General features: G+C 42.8%; 2 protein-coding genes across 8 annotated transcripts in view; one reads left to right on the top strand and one right to left on the bottom strand.

Annotated features, from left to right (window-relative positions):
* Positions 1-23,800, top strand: part of WDR19 (WD repeat domain 19) — a 79,523-nt gene that overhangs the window by 53,231 nt on the left and 2,492 nt on the right. For 2 of the 4 annotated variants that reach the window (XM_080681426.1, XM_080681423.1), the window contains 8 exons: positions 675-771; positions 1,595-1,719; positions 4,199-4,280; positions 5,854-6,004; positions 7,577-7,700; positions 8,268-8,344; positions 8,682-8,806; positions 14,634-14,923. In XM_080681426.1, coding sequence (XP_080537552.1) covers positions 675-771; positions 1,595-1,719; positions 4,199-4,280; positions 5,854-6,004; positions 7,577-7,700; positions 8,268-8,344; positions 8,682-8,793 — 768 coding nt within the window. In that variant the 3' untranslated portion in view covers positions 8,794-8,806; positions 14,634-14,923. Of the gene's footprint in view, positions 1-674; positions 772-1,594; positions 1,720-4,198; positions 4,281-5,853; positions 6,005-7,576; positions 7,701-8,267; positions 8,345-8,681; positions 8,807-14,082; positions 14,121-14,633; positions 14,924-23,800 lie in introns of those variants that run through there. The other 2 variants (XM_080681424.1, XM_080681425.1) reach the window with 2 other exon arrangements.
* RFC1 (replication factor C subunit 1) overlaps positions 14,792-23,800 on the bottom strand; it is a 70,142-nt gene continuing 61,133 nt past the window's right edge. For all 4 annotated transcript variants that reach the window (XM_080681458.1, XM_080681459.1, XM_080681456.1 and 1 more), the window contains exons 23-25: positions 20,125-20,338; positions 18,855-19,046; positions 14,792-17,584 (exon numbers count right to left, since the gene is read on the bottom strand). In XM_080681458.1, the coding sequence (XP_080537584.1) occupies positions 17,501-17,584; positions 18,855-19,046; positions 20,125-20,338 (490 nt within the window). In that variant the 3' untranslated portion in view covers positions 14,792-17,500. The remainder of the gene's footprint in view (positions 17,585-18,854; positions 19,047-20,124; positions 20,339-23,800) is intronic.

Genomic DNA, 23,800 nt, shown 5'->3' with positions numbered 1-23,800 from the left:
GATCTCCAAACCCACTATCTGTTTCTTACAGATAAAAACCTTGAGGTTCAGGGAGGCCAAGTTAATCTGCCAAAAGGGCACAAGCCCTTAAACTGTTGTAAACCCCCTCTCCTTCCGTCCACTTATTATAGTAACCGAGAACCAGCACCAAATACGTGAAATTGTCCAGGGTTAAGGAGACTAGGAATGGATGGAAAATGCTCAGAGGCCAAAGAAAACTGTATAAGCCTGAGAAACTTAAATAGGTGTAAAATTCTTTGGAATTTTGCAAAGTTGGTACATTGTATAAGAATACATTTCGTTTTCAGCGTGTGAAAGGGAACTCCATGGAGCAGGGTGAGGAACAGGGTAAAGCCAGGTCACCGTGGAGGATCCTGGCTGGGAGAGGCCCTGCTGGTTCAGTTCTCCATCAGTGAAATTCTGTACCTGTGCCTTCCTCCCAGGGAGGGCATGAAGATTTAAATGAGCTAGTATTTCTCAAGTACTTAGACTATTACCTGGCACATATTAAATATAAATATTTGATAAACTAATTATTTATTCGGTTTTTTAAAACAGTATCAACCCTCAGTTACTGGAAAGCGAATGTGATTCTAACTGAAATGCAAAATGTTAGGTGTTTCTCCCCTTAGTTACTGAAGAAAGTGATGTTTCTCTAATGGTTTGTATGTCAGGATGCCAGGTACCTGTTTCGCTTGTACATGGCCCTGAAGCAATACCGGGAAGCCGCCCGGACTGCCATTATCATCGCCAGGGAAGAGCAATCTGCAGGTAGGTCCCTCTCCCCAAGCAAGTAGTGGAATCAAGCTCCCCAAACCCTCCTCCACCAGGGAAGAGGAGCCCGATTCTAATCGAGGATTGGTTTGAACCAAGAAAACTGGGGGGAACATCATTTTTAAGTTTTCAGAGAAGTGACATAATTCATCATCACGGGGGGATATTGAATATCTCCACTGAAGCCTGCTCTGGTCACATGCTGTTTCCTGTACTCCTCTGGGGCCTCAGCACATGAGAACACACATGCTCGAAGGAGTGAGGGACACTGCGGCACTGGCCATGACTGAGCGGGAGGGGAGGGCAAAGAGGAGGCTGGAAAGGTTGGCGGAGGCAAATCCTGGAGGACTGAAGTTATTGGAGACTTCACTTGGTCCCTAAGGCCTGGGGGAGAATTTTTGTAGGGGTGTGGCCTGAGGTTTTGGGGTGTGGGCTGAGACTTGAGGCTTTTACAAGAACACTGACATCAGAATGGAGGCAGATGATGCTCAGAGAGATGACAAGAAGCATTGGCAGAGGCCCAGGAAGAAAGGCTGAATTTGGGAGACTCAGAACTTGATGACCCATTGAACTTTGGGGCCAGGTGGGTGCCTTGAGGAAGAGAGACGTCTAGGATGATGCCACCGTTTTCTTCCTGAGGGGCTGGCTGGATGTTAGTACCATAATTCCAGTAGGAAAAACTACTGAGTTACTTTATGTAAGAAATTATTAGAATATTACTAATAACGTGATTAAAGTCATTTGTAAAATGAGGGCCCACAGAAAGTCCTCAGAATTCATCCTTTGCAATAATGTCATTTTACCACCTTTTTTTTTCCAGGAAACTATCGGAATGCACATGACCTTCTCTTCAGTATGTATGCAGAACTTAAATCCCAGAAGATCAAAATTCCCTCAGAGATGGCCACCAACCTCATGATTCTGCACAGCTACATACTGGTCAAGGTGAGGTGAGGCCCTTCGAGCGAGTGATGTGGGGTATAACCTGCCAGGTGTGCTTGCCACCTGTAGGGGTTTGCCCTGGGCGCCCCTCCACTGGATTACAGTGACGTCCTCATTCTCTATATTGTTAAGTGACAGAAGCAAGATACAGCATAATTATACAAGATCCCACCTTTTGTGTACAAAAATGCAAAAAGTAAGAATGAATATATATTAATTTCAAATAAAATTAGAAATATATATTTTTAAAAACTAGCAAAAGTAGTTTTCTAAAGGAAACAAGGCGAGGGCAGAGGAGGTGGGGCACCAAGGCCCACCAGTGGAGGGGTCAGAGGGACAGCAGGTTGCTATGTCTTTTTATATTGTTTTGACTTTGAAGCATATAAATGTCACCTGGACCAAAAAGACTTGTGGAAAAAATTTTTGTTAGTTTTCAGAGCTTGCTAGTTTATTAATTATAAGATAGTGGATTTTCTACAATTCCACTAGTTCATTCGTAAAAAAAAAAAAAATGTTTTTATTGAGGTATAATTGACATATAGCATTATATTGATTTTAGGTGTATGCCATAGTGATTCAATACTTGTACACATTGTGAAATGATCACCACCTGAAGTCTAGTTACTGCCCGTCACCATACCAAGTTAACTTTTAGGGTTTACTTTCTTGGCAACTTTCAAGTATGCTCTACAGCATCATTAAGTACAGTCACCATATCATACAGGCTCCAACTTACCTATTTTTCCAAATTTTCACTTACGTCAAAGCACACCTTCCCACATTAATGCTAACTTGGCTTTCAGGCCAGTCCACAAGAGCGTGTTGGACGTGGGAGGCACCCAGCATAGAGCAGCCATTTAATGAGTGATGGGTGGGGGGTGTCATCTCCGGGGCTCTGTCCGGAGAACGGCCTGCAGTGCTGGAGGGCGGGCCGCTCCATCTGCCCTGCGTGGCGGCCCCTGGCCTGGCTGCAGAGCACTGGGACTACAGGAGTGCACCTGATAAACACCATTTTTCAACTTGATATCACTTTAATTTTTAACCTTAAGTAGCCACATGTGGCTAGTGGCTACCATATCAGACCTCACAGGTCCAGAACACCGATTTTAAGGGAACATTCTGAATTCCCTCTGGCCACCCCCAGGAGTGCATTTCCCTTCAGAGCAACAGGAGGACCGTCTCTCACACAGAAAGGAGCAGAAAGGGAGGGAGCGCTTTCTCAGCTTCAGACAGGAGTGGTGCCGCCAGTGTCCTAGGAGCACACAGTCCAGCAAAATGGGAGACTTCAGCGGTCAAGAGGGGAGGATAGAAACAAGTTGGTGGAAGATAGAAGCAAAAATAGGGATTCCTGTAAGAAACCCTGTAGGGCCAGCGCTTTACCATCACAGCCATCGAGGTGGTGCTCAAATCTTTTTCTTTTCCTCTGGCCCCAAGAGCTGGCCGGTCCCTTCCTCCCCTCCCACTGAAGAGCACCCTTTGCTCTGCTCACTTATGCAAGCACCAAACACTTGCACGGTTTGCTAGGATTTTTAACTGCTTGTGATATTAAAAAGGAAACTAACAGACCCTATTAAGTAAGAACAAATTGATGTGAAAATGTCACAGGCATCTTTGCCCCACAGGACTGAAGAGTCGTCCACATTTCAGGGAAAATGGGGCCTCAGCTCTAGCAGACACTTCCTCCCCAGAGCTGGGACAGGGGTTTGGCTGAAGGACAGCCTGGGACCTTTGGGTGTGGGCGGCTGAGCTGGGCAACGAGGCCTACAGAGTCAGCAGGGGTCAGGGAGGACCAGCGGCCAGGGCTCCCCTCCCTGCTGCATGGCAGTGCGTATGTATGGTGACATTGCAGCGCTCAGTAAATTATACACTGTCCGCTCAGACCCGATGCCTTAATCACACAATGCTTGCCCTTCACATTCTGACCAGACATCATCAGTTCTGACTCCCAGTCTGTCCACTGCCCTCACCCCCCTGCCCACCTTTGTGGGTAACCTCTCACCCAATGACAGCAGTGACCTCAGGGGGCCCTGTCAGTTCTCCAGCTCATCATCCTCAGTGCACCCCTCCTGGCAGGCATCACAGACCCCACTGGTACTTACCTAATCTCTGGCCCCTCCGGCCATCATTGCCTTAGGACAGCCAGGGCTCTCCTTTAACAACTCATCCTCTCTTCCTGCATCACTAACACAGCCTCCAGATCTCACAACAACTTGGTAAAGTTGATATAATTAGCCCCGGAATACTGGCCAGTATGAGCTGGATCAGGGCTTCGAACTCATGTCAAGTGGTCTAGAGAACACAGTGTAGAGGAGGGGTGAGGCTGGGGAGGCCACGGTGCCGGCAGCCATTCGCCAGGTAAGTCTGCAAGGATCTCCTGGCTCTGTCCAGGGTCACGATCAAGGATTGTTTATTTGGAGGAACAGAGCACGATTAGGGCTAATCGAAGTCTCTAACAGGAAGTATAATATGTCATTTATTTCAGATTCATGTTAAAAAAGGAGATCATATGAAAGGGGCACGTTTGCTTGTTCGGGTGGCCAAGAACATTAGCAAATTTCCGTCACGTAAGTACTGAGAAGAGCCTGAGCCACATTTCGGCATTCCTACGGCACTGCAAGACCTCTACTCACGGACTGCCAGCCACTGTTCTCTGCATGTGTTAGCCCCCTAACCCTCACAACCACCCCATAAGGCCATGTGACAAGTTGGTAATTCACTAGGACTCACACAACTCAACACAGAGGGGTGCTACAGCCTAGGATTTACCACAGCAAAAAGATACAAAGGGAAAAGGCGCATGGCTGCGTCTGGGGAACGGGCAAGCTTCCAGGAGCCCTCCAGGTGGGCCACGCTTAACTCCTCCAGGAGTGAGCTGTGTGGCACCAGTGATGCCCAGGGCTGTCCTGGGGCTGGTCACACAGGTACCCCCTGCTTAGCACGTACCAAATTTCCAGACTCCCAGACACGGTTCTCAGCATAAACCACTGTTGTATGAAGAGTTCAGGCACAGTGAGCCCCTCAATCAGTTCTGGAAACGGCGGGAACTCCTCCAAAATCCAAGTTCCCAGATGCCAGCCAGGGCCCAACCTTGCACGCAGGTCTTTCAAAGGACAACAGTCTCAAGACTGCACACATGGGTACTATTCTTCTTTTCCCTATTTTACAGACAAGCAAACGGCGGCAAAAGAAATGAACTAACACTTGTCCAAGATCACTGTCGGTCAAATAAGTCTGTAGGCCCTTTCCCCTTTCTAAAAGACATGTTGTTACATTCTTCAGTGAAGAGATTGTGTCACCTTTTATGATGGGGGTCAACAAACTTTTTCTGTACGGGATCAGATGTCAAATGTTTGGGGCCTTGGGGCCACATGGTGTGTCACAATACCCAACTGCTATTCTGGCTTGAAACATACATAAACAAATGAGCATGGCTGTGTTCCAACAGAGCTTTATTTTTATGTTTTTGGACACTGAAATTTGAACCTCATATTTTTCACAAAATATTTTAAATTTCACAAAATATTATTTTGATATTTTCTTTTTAACCACTTAAAAATGTAAAAGCCATTCTGAGCTCACAGGCAGATGTGGCCCACAGGCCATAATTCACCACCTGTTCTCTAAATGTGTTCTTTTTTGTTACATGAAAATTGTACACCATGTTGGCAAAGGTGCAGTGGCACAGGCACTTGTAACTGCTGGGGGATGGATACTGGCGTGGCCTTTCTGGAAAGCAGTTTGTGCTAAGAGTATTTTTTAAAGGGTCATGTTCTTTGAGCCAGTAATTCAACGTCTGGGTATCTGTCCTGAAGAAACAGGTACATGCAGAGAGGTTAGTACATAAAAGGATTGATCTCTCTTACGTTCATCAGCAGTCCTGTCAAATGCAAAAGTGTGTCCAAGGTGTGTAAGGATACACGTGACCTCCAGGGAGTGCAGGCCCTGGGTTAAAAGGCAAAACAGCACCATCAGGGGAAGACATTCGATGAGCAGTTAGCCTGACTGCTCCTCATTCAACAGATCTCGGTCCTTTGCCAGGAAAGGCAAATTCAGAGAGGTGTGGCCCTGCCTTCTTCCCGCAGGGACGGAGGCACGCCGCAGGGACACTGTGCTGTCACTCCCCTGTTCATATTGCAGACGTGGTGCCGATCCTGACGTCCACCGTCATCGAGTGTCACAGAGCAGGCCTGAAGAACTCGGCTTTCCGATTCGCAGCCATACTGATGAGACCCGAGCATCGCAACAAAATCGATGCCAAATACAAGAAGAAGATTGAGGCCATGGTCAGGTACTCCGTGGCAGCGGTGCCCACTGTCTAGTCATGCTTCCCAGGTGTATCTTTCAGGATGCAGCCGCTGGTGGCAGCAGGAACTGCATTGGGGGGAGGGGGGAGGGGCAGTTAGGATCACACTAAGCTACCAGCGCAGAAAACCCCACGTGGCTGAACTAGTGGGGATTTGACTCACATACAAGCCGTTGGAATCCAGGGCTGGTGCCGCTGGGTTCTGATCCCTGTCGTCCAGCTTTACTATCCGGAGCATAGAGGTTCCCTCCACATGGCTGTCTGCCACCACTGGACATCACAGCCCCATTCAAGGCAGGGAGAAGAGGGGAATTAAAAGATGGAAAGGTCTTTGCCTTTTAGAAAGGACCCACCCCCAGGAATCCATTTACATCTCACTGGCCAGTACTCTACCTCTAGCTGCAAAGCATACTGCTGAGTAAAAACAACGTTGGGCTGGCCAGGAAGAATGGCTGTTGTTCTGGAGGCCTCGTTGTCTGCCACAGAGGGACAAATAGTAAATATTTCTCAGTATAAGAAACTTGATAATTACACATCCTATTGCCAGAAGACAGAAGAGAGTGCATTTCCAAACCTTGTGTAGGCCCCAAGGCACATAAGGCATATCTTCACAAAGCTGTAAGTGGCCTGGTTTTCCAAAGCAAAAAGCACTAGTGTTTACAGAAGGGAAGATAAATTGCAATCACACAGTGATTCCATACTCCACTTGTTCAAAGTAGGATGGCATTTGGGGTATCTGTCCGATCCCTTGTGACCAGGCACCCCAGTGTACCTGAATGTTGACCCCGCAGCAGCACTGTAACGAATGGCAGCTGGAAGCAGTCCCACTTTGTCAGCTGGGTTGGGACTGACCCTCACGGCAGAGAACTCTAAGCTGGATAGGGCTACATGAACACTCCCTCTTTAAAAAGGTGATAAGCCCTAAGTAGCTTCACACCAAATCAGACTACCCCAACATGCCTGCCAGCATGGAGCGAGGTGGGAGACGATGCTAGAGCACATTTATCCCCACAGCCCAGCACTGTGCAGTCCTAGGCACTAGCTTCGGAGAGATGCTATTCTTCCCCCATGCAAGAGTGCTCTATAGCTGTGTGGTCCAGTATGGTTCCTGGCAGCCACAGGTCACTAAATTTAAGTTAAATCTAGAACTTAGTTCGCCACACTGCCCATATTTCAAGAGCTCAACGCGTCATGTGGCTCATGGCTAGCCTGCCGTGTTGGACAGCACAGGACATTGCCACTGTCACAGTTTTGCTGGACAGAAGGGAGGTAGCCAGCTCACCACTCCAGTGACGAAGGAAGAGGACAGCCAACCCACCCATGTTCTGTGCCATTTCATGTGCCCTGAACTCCACTCCCCAAAAGGGCCCACGTAATGCTACACTCTGACCACTCCCAATTCCTCTTCCTCCTCCCTGCGCGACAGCGTGGGCCTCAGAGTCTATGAAGAAGTAGGTACCTTTCACGTTCCTCGTTTTCCAAATAAGCCTTTTCTCTGCTATCCACATTACATGGAAAATGAAGTGTTTTTAAATGACGTGTGGTTCTTCCTCACAGGAGACCAGATACATCTGAGACAGAAGAGGTCACAACCCCGTGTCCCTTCTGTAAATTTCTTCTCCCGGAATGTGAACTCCTCTGTCCTGGTTGTAAAAACAACATCCCATATTGCATTGCAACAGTAAGCTTCTTTATAATGATTTCCCTTTCTTTGCATATCTATTTATAACCCATTTGAATATGTGATGTATCAACATGTTTTTCACTTCTGAAATTTCAATCCCTCAAATTTCCTGCAATTTTTAGCATGTAATTTTATGGTCAACAAAGTGAAAGTTATATTCAAAGCATATAATAATTTTAAAAAACAACGAAGCATGTAATTGTTTGAGTATCTAGAAGGCACTGTGAGGCAGTGCAGCACACCCGAGGGGATCAGATGGTCCTGCGCTTACATCCTTTTGCTGCCACTTCTTCGCTGTGTAACCTGCTGCAGTTTGGTTTACCTTGCAATTTAGATAATGTTTCTCAAAATTGAAGACTTCTTCTATACACAAGTCTGATAAATAAAACCTGGCTTTAGTCCTTTTGATGCCATCTCTTTTTAGTCAGTTTCCACCTGTGTGAACTATCAATAATTTCCTAATTTAGAGTGCTAGCTTTTAACTGCTATCCAATTATTATAACTGAGTAACGGTGGGAGTTTTAAAACTAAAGATGAATTTTACTCCTAAATGCACTGTTTTAGGGTCGACATATGCTGAGGGATGACTGGACAGTGTGTCCACACTGCGACTTCCCTGCTCTGTACTCAGAATTTAAGATGTAAGTGTGCATCATTTCACTAGCTCTCGGGGTTTATCCAGAAATAGGCCTGTCATTCAGCTGCTCTTGATCTGAAACCTCCTTATTTGTTCGTGTTCCTAAAGATCTCTAAAGATTCAAATTGTCTTCTTAGGAGAACTTCTCTGACCTTTGAAAACATTATCCTGACATTATGCATGACACTGAATATTCCTAATTCTTTTTTAATTTCTCTAATTCTTAAATTGCATAATGAAGATAATACTAAGAGATGTGGACAGAAATAGTCGTTTTTCACAGAATAACACAAAGGAAAAGAAATATATTTAATCTATTCTGCCTTTTCATCTCCAAACAGCATGTTAAACACTGAAAGCACATGTCCCATGTGTTCAGAAAGACTGAACTTTGCTCAACTGAAGATGATCTCGGACTGCACCCAGTACCTGCAAACAGAGGTGGAGCCGTGAGTGGAACGTGCAGGTCAGTGCCAGACACCCTCACCTTCCCGGGCAGAGTCCACAGCTGTACAGTTTGTATTCGCATTCGCTCCTTTTTTGTGACTCATGTCATTTGTCAGATTTGAGCACAACAAAACCTCTGATTCGTTTTCTTAATGCTGACGTGTAGGTTGTAGTCTCCACAATAACACAGGCTGTTGGGGCAAGCCGCATCATGGATTCCAGCTGGGCCGTAAGGTATCACTGAGCGTTTGTCAGGAGGTTTTCAATTACCGATTCAATCTCTGTAGTAGTAAGTGGTCTAGTCAGATTTTCTGTTTTTTCATGCTTCAGTCTTGGTAGGTTGTTTGTAGGAATCAATTTCTTCTAATTCTAATTTGTCGGCATGTCATTGTTCATAGTAGTCTCTTATGATCTTTTTTGCATTTCTGTGGTATCAGTTGTAGTATCTCTTTCACTTTTGATTGAGTGCTCTTTTTCTTAGTGAGTCTGGCTAAAGGTATTTTGTTTTGAAAAACACAGCTCTTGATTTCATTAATCTTTTTTAGTCTCATTATTTCTGCTCTGACCATTATTTCCTTCCACTACCTTTCAACACAGCTTTTTCTTCTTTCTCTAGTTCCTTGAGGTGTGAAGTTGGATCATTTGAGGTTTTGTTTCTAACTGTAGGCATTTGGCACAGATCTTCCCTTTAGAACTGCTTTTGCTATATATCGTAAGTTCTGATGTGTTGTAGTTCCTTTTTCACTTATCTCAAGGTATATTTTTATTTATCGTTTGGCTTTGATTTCTTCTTTTGACCCATTGGTTTGTTCAGTTGCATGCTGTTGAGTCATATTTGTGAATTTTCCAATTGTACAGCCAGCCACTGTCTTTTGATCAGAGAATTTAGTCCATTTAAAGTAATTATCATTAGGTGTGGACTTACTGCTATTTTCCTAATTGTTTTCTGGCTGTTTTGTCAATGCTTTGCGCCTTTCTTCTCTTGCACTCTCCCTCTGCAATCTGATTTTTTGTAGTGGTAGCCTTAGAATTCTTTATCTTTTGTGTTTCTACTATAGGTTTTTGCTTGTGGATACCATGAGGCTTACATGAAACATCATGTAAGTCTATTTAAAGTTAGTAAGAACTTAAGTTCAAATGCATTCTAAAGCTCTACATTTTTACTCTCTCCACACACACACATTCTATTTTTTTTTTCTTTACAGTAAAACCTCGATATAATGAACTAATTTGGGCAAGGGGGTGTCCATTAGAGCCGAAAGCCTATTATATAATAAAATTTTCCGAATGTGTTAAAAATTGGGATGTTAGTTCACCTATTTTCACTTGTGTGGACACATTTGTGTAAAAAAATTATGTATGAAAAGCTTAATTTCACAGGAAAGTCTCCTACATGTATTACTATAACTTTAAATTTATACTAAATAGGTCTAGTAAATGTGTGCCTACACCAGTCACTGTGAGTAAATAAATGCACACGGTTTTCTTCTCAATGTGAACACAGTAGCACACGTTGAACGTCAGCAGGCTCACATTAAAAGTGCTGTAGAAAGTCACCATGGAACAACAGAACCAATTACTGCGCACAATGCGGCGTGATCGTGCGCTAATCATTCGCTGAACATTACGAGTAGTGACTCTTGGATTTAAATGTAGACTATAGTAGCAGATATGTAATATTTATGTAGGCAAAATTACTAGTGTTTTTTCTAACATATGGCCTATTCACTAAAATTTGTTAAAAATAAAAGTGAATAACAAAAAAATTAACCTGTTAATTATATGCAACTCTTAGTTAAAAGCATTTCAAAATTAACAGGGTGTTAATTTTCACATATGACATACAGACCAGAGATTTTGTCCATTAAATCATCGGTTTACTGTATTTCCCATCACTGTTTATCCCTCCTATACCCTCTTCCACCTCTACCCATTCCCCCCACCCTGCAGTCACCACTCTGTTGTCCATGAATTCTTTTATAATTTGCATCTTTTCATCTTGTGGTGTATCTTTTAATACATCATTGTAGTTAAGAATTTTTATTTTGTCTTTTAACCTTCATAGTAGATTTATGTGATTAACTCACCACCATTTACATTAGGTTATTCTGAATTTATGTATTTACCTTTACCAATTAAATTTACTCTGATGGTTTCCTGTTATTAATTAGCTCCCTGTCCTTTCAACTTAAAGAAGTCCTCTTACATTTCTTATAAGGTTGGCCTAACGGTGGTGAACTCCTTTAGCTTTTCCTTGTCTGGAAAACTCTTTTCCCCTTCGATTCTGAAGGACAGCATTTCCAGGTAGAGAATTCTTTGTTGGCAGTTTTTTCTCCCTTTCAGCACTTCGAATAGATCATGTCACTTTCCAGCCTGCAAAGTTTCTGCTGAAAAATCTGTGACATCTTATGTGGAATTCCTTTTATTTAACAAGTTTTCTTTTGCTTTCAAGATCCTCTCCTTTTAACTTTTGGCAGTTTAATTGTAACATGTCTTGGTGTGGGCCTCTTTCAGTTCCTCTTATTGGAACTCTTCCCAGATCTGGATGTCTCTGTTCCCTTCCCCAGATTAGGGAAGCTTTCAGCCATTATTTCTTCAAAGAAGTTCTATGCCCCTTTCTCTCTTTCGTCCCCTTTGGGTCCTCCTGTAATGCAAATATTGGTCTGCTTAGTGTTGTTTTTCTTTTTTCTTTTGCTGCTCTGATTGGATGCGTTCTGCTGCCCTTAGTTTGCTGGTCCTTTCTTCTGCATCTAGTCTGAGCTTCTCTATTATACTTTTCAGGTCAGTTATTATATCTCTAGCTCTGATTTGTATGGTACTTTATATTTTCTGTCTCCTTGTTGAAATTCTCATTTGGTTCATGCGTTGTTCTCCTGACTTTGATGAGCATCTTTATGGCCATTAATTTGGACTTTTTACCAGGTAAATCACTTACCTCCATTTTGTTAAGTCACTTTTCTGAGGTTTTATCTTGTTCTTTCATTTAACATATTCCTTGTCGGTGTCTATGCATTAGATAAAAAGCCACCTCTCCCAGTCATGGAGTGTTTTTGTGTGAGGAATGAACCTTATTCAACCTGCCCTAGCTCTTGGTTGTCTCTCAAACCTTTGTGATTGTCTAAGTAGCCTTCTTTGTTCTTGTGGCCCCAGTGGTTGAGGGAATGCCAAGATCTGTGTTCCAAATGGAAGGATCTCAGTCAGCAACTACATTCAGGCTGAATGAAAGCCCACGGCTATTAAGACAAGCAAATGGGCCTCCTTCTGGAAAGGTTAAGCATTTCTGTCAGCTGCCTGTGTTGAGCCTCGGTGGCAGGTTAAGAACACTCCCTGGAACAGTCCTGGGGACCTGTGAAAGTAAGCTCTACAATTAAAGGGTGTCCCTTGGAAAGCAGCAGCAAACACCAGAGGACCAAATTTGTACCCCAGGTCCTTTCTGGGAGACACCAGCGACCGTAGTCAGGGCAGAGGGAGAGGACGAAGATGATGCCTGCAAGTCTCTGGGGAGTACTGTACTTGCCCCTAGATATGTTACACTACAAGCCTGCTCTTGGCTGTAGCTCTCAAGATAAACAAATAGGCCTCTTTCACAGAAAGACTGGATGCATTTCAGTCTGCCGCCTCTGTGCTGGCCACGTGGGTTCATGCAATCCCATTTAGAACTAGTCCTTAGTTGTAGGTCGCGTGGATTCAAGGCCCATTGGCTTTCAAAGCTAGATGTTTTGGGGGTCTCTTAGTTGGAAGTCTTAAAATGCAGGATGCCAGCTGTGGAGTCCAAACCCTTCATTCCTCAGAAAGAAGCTGGAAGTTGTGGGGTTTATAGCAAGATTCTGTCTCAGTCTCTCATTTCAATGTGGGTTTTTCTCATTCACTTGCTGTTTTAAGTATCACTTGGCTAGATCCTGGATTTCACTCAGAGGGAACTATTCAGTATGCCACTGTAGATTTGCTGTGTCTGTAGGAGAAAGTAGTTCAGAAGCCTCCTACATTGTCATCTGTGGGTCAGGAGTAGAAGCATGGTTAGCTGGTCTTCTGCTCAGGGCCTCACAAGGTTACTGTTGGTTAGAGCTGTAATCTCATCTGAGGTTCAGTCTTCATCCAGCATGTTTGTTGGTAGAATTTTTTTTTTAATTGATTTCAAAGAGGGAGAGGGAGATAGAAACATCAATGATTGATCAGCTGCCTTCTGCAAGCCCCCCACCGGGAATCGAGTCCGGGCATGTGCCCTTATCAGGAATCAAACAGTGGTTGCTCTAGTTATAAACTGAGGATAAAATATAGCAATACCTGCGGAAGGATTCATTTGCAACTCTGCCACTTCCCAAAGTAGAACATTGTGTTTTTAATAATCCTCCGTAGAGTCTTAGACTGTGGTATCACTGCTACTCAGATAGGCTCAGTGCATGATTATGCATGACCTTTTGCAAAAGTCACTATAAATATTTTATTATACAACTAGAGGCCTGGTGCACGGATTTGTGCACTGGTGGGGCCTCTTGGCCTGGCCTGCAGGGATCGGGCTGAAACTGGCTCTCTGACATCCCCCGAGGGGTCCCAGATTGCAAGAGGGCATAGGCCAGGCCAAGGGACCCCACCGGTGCATGATAGGGGCTGGGAGAGACCATGGGAGGGCTCCAGGGCGTGTCCGGCCTGTCTTGTCCAGTCCCAATTGGCTGGACCCCAGCAGCAAGCTAACCTACAGGTCGGAGCATCTGCCCCCTGGTGGTCAGTGCGCCTCATAGCAAACAATCAAACGAACGGTTGGACACTTAGCATATTAGGCTTTTATTGTATAGAATGAGTACTGGTTGAAGCTATTGTTCACTGACTCCTTTTAGACAAGGAATCCTTAACAACCATTTCATTTCAGAAAAGTTTTTCCTCATTCTTTCCAGTAAGATGGGCCATTAACAGAGGTTCAACAGCTTGTCCACACCGTTTTGCTTTGTTTTGGAGTTTGGAGGGGTGTTTCTTTTTATTTATTTTTTTTTTGGGGGGGGGGAGATCTTCCTATATTTTAGTCTTTTTTTCAATTTAAATTCTTTATTGTTTAAAGTATTACATATGTCTCCTTTTTTCACCATTGATCTCTCCCCGGCTGCCCCCCTACTGTCTGTGGTTATGCTTATATGCATGCATACAAGTCCTTTGGTTGATTTCTTACCCCCCCAACTCCCAAAGCTCAACAGTCTGTTCCATGCTTATCTGTGGATCTATTTTAATCATTTTAAGTTCATTATAGTCCACAAATTAGATCATGTGATACTTATCTTTCTCCAACTGGCTTATTTCACTTAGCATAATGCTCTCCAGTTCCATCCATGCTGTTGCAAATGGTAAGAATTTCTTTTTTTACCGCAGCGTAGTATTCCATTGTGTAGATGTACCATAGTTTTTTAATCTACTCATCTGTTGATGGGCACTTAGGCTGTTTCCAAATCTTAGCTATTGTAAATTGTGCTGCTATGAACATAGGGGTGCATATATCCTTTCTGATTGGTGTTTCTGGTTTCTTGGGATATATTCCTAGAAATGGGATTACAGGGTCAAATGGGAGTTCCATTTTTAATTTTTTGAGGAAACTCCATATTGTTTTCCACAGTGGCTGCACCAGTCTGCATCCCACCAGCAGTGCACGAGGGTTCCTCACACCTTTTTAGTCAGTTGCAAGACAACTGAAACATAATGCTGATGACAGGCTGAAGATTTCTAACGTGGGAATGTGGAGATCCTGCTCCACATTCCATAAACAAGCAAAAAAACTTTAGTGTGCTTGGCTTTATCACTAAATGCCAGTGTTACTGAAACCCTTCTAAAGGAATGTGGGCTGTGTTTGTTGTGCTTTCTAGGTATGTTCCTGGGAAGACAGCATTTTTCCATAGGAGGCTGTGTTTGTACCCCTGGTGGACCTTCCTGGGTACAGAAGACAAAAACCAAAGTGACCTTTCCAGGTTGCCCCTTTCAACTTCTACAGAGTGACAAAACAGTACATATAACACTGCTGTTATTACACTTTGTATATTTCCTCTTCAAAGTCTTACACATTGTATGTTCTGCACTGTTAATAGTAAACCTATGACATAATTGTAAATATTCAGCTTTTTTGAAGTATGTCCTTTAAAATAAAATTGTTAACTAGATATTTGTAATGTTTCTCTGGATTTGGAGACAAAAGAAGGCAGCTTGAAGTACACTGTGCAGCACAGATATTAACACTGTTAAAAGTTTGAAATAAGTTTACACAAATCAAGACTATTTAGCCCTTAAATAAAAACACCCAAAACCACTAAAATCAAATATTTGAGAATGAAACTAGAAGCTGATAGTCATTATATATCATTATATATATAGTCCTGAGTTGTTCCACTGTGTACTATGGAATTCTTGTCACAAAAATTAAATCATTTGATTTCCCCTGAAGACAAAATTATTCAGAATCTTCCCCATATCACACACCACACTCTTCCTACATGCTCCCTTGCCATCCAAGGCCAATGTAACCACAGGCTAAGCAGCTAACAGAAATGAGTCGTGTAGCCTAACTTGAACGTTATCAGATGATAGGTCTTTGCAGAATGGCTACCAGCATTCTGAGCACTACAGAGGTGCCTGCAAGCCTAGGGGACAATCCAAGTATCCGCATGCCTGATGCCTCCAGCTTTATGACCTCTTCTTCCCTCCCAAAGGCCTTGGCCTTCCTAAGTGATACAACACAAGTCATTACCAATAAAGCCACCCGCTACAGGGATATTATAAAGATTTAGGAATAAGAACTGCTGGCACTTGGGATCTGTGAGGTTAAGTACATTATATTCTGGGAGTTTCAGGCCTTAGACACTCATTCATGTGCATAATTGTACCAGAACTTACTTAGGAAGACACTCCTTATTCATGAACTGCCAGATTTAAAAAGATGGAGGATATAGTAGTTTCTTACAGATAACAAAATGGCCAACATCCATCCAATGCATCTCCAAAAAAAGCAAGTATGCAGTTTTATGCTGCAAAGATAATGTGTGGCATCTAGTGGCTCCAATAAGGATACAGACCCCTTAGATTCACATCCAAACTGCTGTGGAACCCCGTTCCTACCTTGCATTACCTCAGTCACACACCTGAGTCGTAAGTGCTTCAGCCAGGAGTCAAACAGACCCATCTTGTCATTCTCATATTTTAAAAAGCACATTTATAATCTCTAATTCTAAAAGCAAAGTTACTCATCTTAATATAAAAATTATGCCAATCATGTGTAGAGCATTTATAATTAAAATCATGAGCAAGTAAAGGACACTGTTCATTGTTCCGACTGCAATGGTATTAGTCCCTTTGCTGGTGAGCACAGAGCACTTAGGCAGACATGACCTGCATATCCAAAAGCAGCAGAAATCCAAGAACATGCGTAAGAAACTCATGCTCGCCCCCCTGGTTAGGTGAGGCAGTCGTCAATCAGAGGTTTCAAGCCAGGCTTGAACAGAGAGGGGCGCGATGCAATAGGCAATGTTTTGTTCCCATAATGAACTTAATCTACATTTTCACATGGTAAATACACTTTAAATGTATGTCTCACCATCCAAACACCCCTCTCCATTCCTTAGACACGGAAATCAGTACCCTGATCCTGATTTTACATTCCTTTCCTCACATTCCTCTTAGCATTTACTGACAAGATTAAAAACAGCCAGACACCTAACTCCAGGCTAGTTCCACAGACTCGGGGCCACTCATCAAGGACAGTTACAACAGAAAGTTCCAGTAGGGTTTGTGGGCTCCATCACAGAACAGAACCATCTCCCAGGGACAAAGTAAACAAAAGCCAGTGTTCACTTTGCCCCAAGCCAGAGTAAGCCTGAGGTCTCACCCAGGTAAGCCCCCGGGTTTAAACCTGATGGGTTGAGACTCAAGAAGGACAGAAAGGACTAGCCATCATTTTGCAGCCACACCCTCTAGTAATGACAAAAAGTCCTCACCATGAAATTCTATTCACAGCATTCACAGCCGTAATGAAGTTGGAAATCAGAGTGCTAACTCTTCAATTGCCAAAGTTATGTTTCACACAACGGGTTAGTAGTAAAATTAACTTCTTTTATCCAATCACTTGCAAATTAGTAAGGAAAATCATATACCAACATAGTATTTTACTATACAAGATGACAGGCTTAGGAATTTGTACATGTATCATATGGGGCATTTTTATTCCTAATTTACATTTTGCAAGATACTTGACAATGTACAAAAAGAATACCCAGTTCTAGGTGGTGACTGTTTTGTATTATGATTTATTTACAAAATTTCACCACATAATAGTAACTATCTTTAAAAAAAATTCAGGATTGGACCTGTAAAGGCCATTAGAATAAATTGTTAAGTTTACAAAAGCTGCCTTAGTACCACTGTTCTCAGGCATATTATTGTTAAATAAAATCTAATTCCAAAGCCCACATGTAGTTTCTAATTCTGATTATACACAGTCATTTTGAAGCACAATCGAATTAGATGGACAGGGGACAGCGGAGGACCCACACAGTCCTATCAACCTCTATAAGAGGTGTACATCAGCCTACCGGTTACATCCTCTAGCTGTACCGCCATTTATCGATAATGGGACCACTCAGTCGCCCTATTATGGTTCCTTTGGAAAAAATAAGGCATCCTCTAGACCAGCTAGACTGGTCAACAGGGTGAGTAAAAAGTGACTTGTCAGTAGTGAAAAACAGTTTCATTTCTTTGAACCTTTTCCTTTTCCTTTTCTGGACTCCTTATCTTTTTCTGATTTCGAAGGATTTGAAGATTTTGTCTTTTTCTGTTGGGAGGGAAAGATGCAGAAAATAGTTAATATCTGTGTTTATGAGTAAATGAAGTAAGTTCATCTCTATAAAAATCTTTACCTGCAACTTAATTAGTAAAGAAGAACAGTTGCAAATATCTATATATCTTTACTGTACCCCCAATGAGCTTAATTTCAATAAACTAGTTGGAGCCTTTAAAAGATAGCCATAAAACTAAAAAGCTACTCAAAATCTAGAACCAACATATGTTCCTCATGTATGCCGTTTCTTGGATTTAGAACATATATTTAGGAACGACATATAGATATATTTAGGAACGACAAAATAAGCAAGACATAATTTACAAACAGAGTAAAAAGTTACTTTTCTTTCAGTTTCAGATTCGAGAGTCTAAACATGTCCAATTTGAGGAGAAGGCAGGAGACAACCTCCTATGTCTACACAGACTAGACAGGAGAGGAGCTGCCCTGGTGAAGGCCACTATTCCGACCCCTGCATATACAAGCCCAGGGAGGGCGAGAACAATACAGGAGGAGACAGACTCATTCCTTTGCCAGCAACAGCGGGCTGATACCATAAGTGATTTTAACCTATTCCAGCAAAAGACAAGGATGTCTGCTCTGAAAAACTTCTACAGGCAGTTCAGTGTCTATAGGAAAACAGAAATAATAGAAGGGAGAGATGATTTCATTGAAAATGCTCTTCTTGGCTGTGCTGTGAAAATGTGTCTGTGGGTAAAGCACAACCCATGATCAAAAGAGTAAAAATCTTACTTTTTCTAACACAGCATATGACCATCAATATGATGGCCTATTTTTCTGCTATTTGGCCCTTCCTCTATTATTAGAAGCTGTTTATAAAAGTGAAATCTAGCCCTGCGTGGGTAGCTCAGTTGGTTGAAGTGTCATCCCGTACAGCAAAAAGGTTGTGGGTTTGATTCCTGGCCAAGGCACATACCTAGGTTTCGGGTTCAATCCCCTGTCGGAGCACATTCAGGAGGCAACCAATCAATGTTTCTCTCATATCAATGTCTCTCTCTCTTTTCCCCAACCCCAAAAATATCAATAAACATATCCTCGGGTGAGGGTTTTTTTTTTTAAATGAAATCTACACCTTCTCCACCTTCAACTGTGATGAACAAAAAGACTTAGAAGTATTTTCAGAGCTTACTCTGCTACTTGCTAAACAGGCCCTGAATAATTTCTGAAGGTAAATTACACAAGAAAAGATAAACTGTTTTGCGGGAGTATCAGAGCTTCTCCTCTCTGTAGCTTGAACTACTACCTTGATCATAGCATCCGTTTCCACAGCGTCTTGCTCCTTCTCATCAGACTGAGAGTCGTCCTCCCGGAACTCCTCACTGTGCTCAGGCTCCAGCGCGGGGCCGGTGCTGTGCCTGGGGGCCTTCACTGCCTGCAGCGAGTACGGAGTCAGGTGGGCTTCCTTGTTGTAAGCTCTCGTAAAGGCTGCCTTCACCTGAAGAAAAGAAATGGAGGGGGTTTTAAAATCTAAGCGCCAGATAATCCTTCTGAATTCTGTACGCCCAAAGATTCTGAAAGACCCTGGGAGCCCCTTAAAATTATTTGCAAAGTATTTATATACATATGTGTGTGTGTGTATATATTATATATATCCATTTTTTATGGAGGTCCATATTTTTCATATTCTTAATAGAGCCCATGACTCAAAAAGATAATCAGTATTTGGAAACTTTAAGGTAGACCCAAAAAATCACTTTTAAGTCATCATTTTTACCTATTCAGTGCTCTCTGCAGTTCTACAAGTGATAAAGTTAGTAATCAATAAGTCAAAAAAGGCTCACAATAAGGTACAAGTTAAAGCTGGCCTTTAATTACCACAAAATACTTTTACTAATAGTGGCTAGTTCAATATACTAAATAACTTGAAAAGCCTTAACATCGAGCTTCTAATCATTGCAGAATTAGTCCATGAATTCTAACTGTAGACGTCTCCTATGAGAAATTACCCACAACCATTGAACCAGGTCAGAATTCTAGAGAAGGCAAGCCACAGAGAACGTCTTCTAAAACATCACCAAATAAACAGGCACAAAGTCAGGTATTAGATAGTACATATTCATGTTATGTCACTTTAGTTTTTTCATGCTCATTATGTAAAGTAGGGGGTACATTACTACACAACACATTATCCAACTGGCATACTGAATCCACAGAATAGGCAGACTAAGTGTAACAATCCTCAGCCAGTTAGCACTTCTTTCTTTTCCTCCGTTCCTTCACCTGGCTCATCTGCCCACCCTTACTGATAAGGAATATATTTATATTTGTTCCTCAACTTTCACATCCTGCTTTTCCACTCAGCATAAAGCAAAGATAAACATACAAATTATAAAGTTAAATCCAGAAGTCTTAAAATTGTACTCAAATACTGTATTTGGAAAGCATAGGCCATAGAAGCAAAAAGCACTGAAAAAGCTAAACCTTTTAAAGCATGGAAAACACCTCTGAGGTACCCCCAATACGAACCTGGTAATTATTACACAGTGATGGAGAGCCACGGGGTGACAATTTACCTTGGGATCCAGCTTGGAGAAGGGACTAGGCTTGCCTCCCCAGCTGCTCATCTCCATGATATTCTCAAAGTCTTCTTTCATCAAATAATAGGCATCCATAAGGGCAACAACATCCTGTACTCCTTCTACCCCTTGTGAGGTCAAGGGCTGTACAAGTGCATCCCGTATATGTGATAGATAATCCATATTTATAGTCCTTTTGCTGGAGTAAGTTCTTAAACCAAAACAAAAGAGACACACCTGTAGTCAATAGCGAACTACCACCAATTCAAGTCACAGTGTGCATACCAACAGCTAATGAGATGGGAGTTCAACCCACTTTTAAAAATGCACAATGGAACGCCTACCATTTCACAGTTGGTGTAGGGAAAGCCTAGTGCTACCCCAGCAGGGTCATGTATAGACACCAACACACTCCAAGGGAATGTTTTACTTACCGGCATCAGAGAGTGCAAACCACAAATGGAGGTTCTGCTTCCATCCTACTTTTTAAGGCCCAGGCAACAACAGTGTTTCTATGTGCTCATACTTCTTACAGCCAACAGCGTCCCTAAAAGTCAGTGAGATTTCCTACCTAAAGTGCCACTGCCACTTCCTAAGAAGGGTCTGAAAAACCTTTTGCTCTCTGGATTGTAACATACAAAATTATATATTAAAGCTTCCCCCACATTTCCTAACACTGTTACTCTGAAATTTTTAGTTCTAGAGCAGGGTTTTCACCAAATCTAATAAACTGCCCAGAATGGTCCTGCATTCTGGCCAGGGAAAAGGGAAGCAGTCTCCAACCGGCTGAGAACTAGAATGGTATCAGGCAAAGGCTGTTTTTCTTTCTATTTAAACACTGTCACTTAAAGACAGAAAAAAGCTGAACAAAACAGTATTTCCAATGTCGCCAACCTAAACCTTCCAACCCAGCTGCCGCCATCTTCAAACCAGGCAACTATCTATCTATGTGTACTTCAAACAAGACCCCTCAAAAGCTGTTGGCTCCAGGACCCACACTAAAATCAGAAAGGAAATGAAAAATCCTTTTAAAAATGACCTATGTCCCTAGCTTAGTGGTCGGCAAACTGCGGCTCGTGAGCCACATGCGGCTCTTTGGCCCCTTGAGTGTGGCTCTTCCACAAAATACCACGTGCGGGCGCGCACCTACAGTGCGATTGAAACTTTGTGGCCCATGCAAAGAAGTCGGTTTTCGGCCTGGCGAGTCTATCTTGAAGAAGTGGCGTTAGAAGAAGTTTAAAAAATTTGGCTCTCAAAAGAAATTTCAACCATTGTACTGTTGATATTTGGCTCTGTTGACTAATGAGTTTGCCAACCACTGCCCTAGCTGGTTGGGCTCAGCGGATAGGGCGTCAGCCTGTGGACTGAAGGGTCCCAGGTTCGATTCTAGCCAAGGGCACAGGCCCGGGTTGTGGGCTCGATCCCCAGTGGGAGGTGTGCAAGAGGCAGCCAGTCAATGATTCTCTCTCATCATTGATGTTTCTCTCTCTCTCTCTCTCTCTCTCTCTCTCTTTCTCTCCCCCTTCCTCTCTGAAATCAATAAAAATATATATTTTTAAATAATAATAATAAATAAAAATCACCTATGGGTCCTGCTCCTGCCTTCAGGCAACTGAATGTCTGAATCACAAGACCCCACGGAGTTCCCCTATCAGAAATCTAGAACCTGGCCTCACAATTGTTTTATTAACTAGGCAAAGAATTCAAACAGTGCTCCCCTTTTTAATTCACCCATTTCCTCTGAGTCTGTCTCCTATAATCCAGCATACTAGTACTTGAAGACAAGTATGAGCCGTAAGCCTCAGTGCCCAAGACAATCATGAAACCTTTTCCAAAATTAGTCTTGTAATTTGTTACATCATTGTTACCTTCTAGTAGGATCACATAATATTAAATCTAGTAAAGTCTGAAGGCATTGTCTAGCCCTGACCGGTTTGGCTCAGTGGATAGAGCGTTGGCCTGCGGGCTGAAAGGTCCCAGGTTCAATTCCGGTCAAGGGCATGTACCTTGGTTGTGGGCATATCCCCAGTAGGGGGTGTGCAGGAGGCAGCTGATCGATGTTTCTCTCTCATCAATGTTTCTAACTCTCTCTCCCTCTCCCTTCCTCTCTATAAAAAAATCAATAAAATACTTTTAAAAATTAAAAAAAATAAAGGCATTATCTAAATCAAGGGTCCTATCCTCAAAAATCTATTACTTCCCCTGAAATTATATTTGTACATTAGTGCATTTGGGGGGGAATAAAGACCAAAGCTTCGGCTTCTCAAAGGCATCTATGACCCAAAAAAGTTTAAGAGTAATAAAGTCACACTTTTCCATTTTTAAAGATAAAGAGAAAACTGGGCTATAAAAGTTCCGTGACTTAATCAGGGTTCAAAAGTTAAGTAGGAACATTTTTTTTTTAAATATATTTTATTGATATTTTACAGAGAGGAAGGGAGAGGGATAGAGAGATAGAAACATCGATGAGAGAGAGACATCGATCAGCTGCCTCCTGCACACCTCCCACTGGGGATGTGCCCGCAACCAAGGTACATGCCCTTGACCAGAATCGAACCCGGGACCCTTCAGTCCGCAGGCCGACGCTCTATCCACTGAGCCAAACCGGTTTCGGCTAAGTAGGAACATTTTAATTTACAAATTGAGAGGCTCAGCACAGATGTGCTTGATGATGATAGTGGCCTGTATATGATTCCTCAAGAAACACTTGCTCAGCAATTCCATGTGCGAGGTGAGTGAGCCTCAGTTCCTACCCCCAGAAATGTTCCGTCGAACGGGAGAAGGGGACAGACATCCAAAAGGACAGCCATGAAACACTGTGAAAGTCCAGTGCTCACAATCCACATGAGCACAGTAAGGCCACCGAAGGGGACACCCTAGGGCACAGGGTCCTGATATGAACAAGCAGTGGACAGGCAGCAGGAAGAAAGCTGAGAGGCCACAACTGGACCAGTGAGGACAGCGGGGGAAAGCAGAAAGCAGCCTTTTCCAGCTCCACAGGCCGCCTGCATCCCTTGGCTCACGGTCCCTCTTCCCATCTTCAAAGCGGCAGTGCAGCACCTTCAATCTCTCTCTGGCACTGCTACCTCCTCCCCCTGTCCCTTTTTTTAAAAAAATAAAGACCTTTGCAATTACATTGGGCTCACCCAGATAATCCAGGATAGTCTTCCCATCTCAAGATGGGAATGAATTTGTGTTTTAAGCCATTAAATTTTGGTCATATGTCACAGAGCAACAGAAAACTAACACAATGGTGGCAATAAAAGGCTCATGCCATAGGCTAGGAAGAGGGAATGGAGCAGGAAGTAGAAGAACTCAGTTCAGCTTTAACCAAAAGCCAAGGGTGAACCAAATATTAATGTCCTCTCCCCAGACCAGAAAGATAAATAAGATTGCTCAAGTAGTTTTCCATGGTTACAAATAAATCCCTAAAGTTCACTTAATATGTGTATGCATGCACATCTTCTAAGTTTTTAAACATTAACGAAATTGTACCAAGTAAGAATTTTGACCATCCTTAAACTTCTCCAAACACACTGGTTCTCAATCATCTGAGTATTGACTTCCTGTTAAAGCTAACCTGTATCCCCATCCTAAATGACTAGGTCACTTTACTACTGGGATAGGTAAAAACTAGTTCATTTACTTATATGGTTCCCTTTCCCAATTAAAT

The sequence above is a fragment of the Plecotus auritus genome (assembly GCF_963455305.1).
Source record: "Plecotus auritus genome assembly, chromosome: 1".
NCBI lineage: Eukaryota > Metazoa > Chordata > Mammalia > Chiroptera > Vespertilionidae > Plecotus > Plecotus auritus.
The sequence above is the reverse complement of the archived record's forward strand: the minus strand, read 5'-3'. Positions and strand labels throughout refer to the sequence as shown.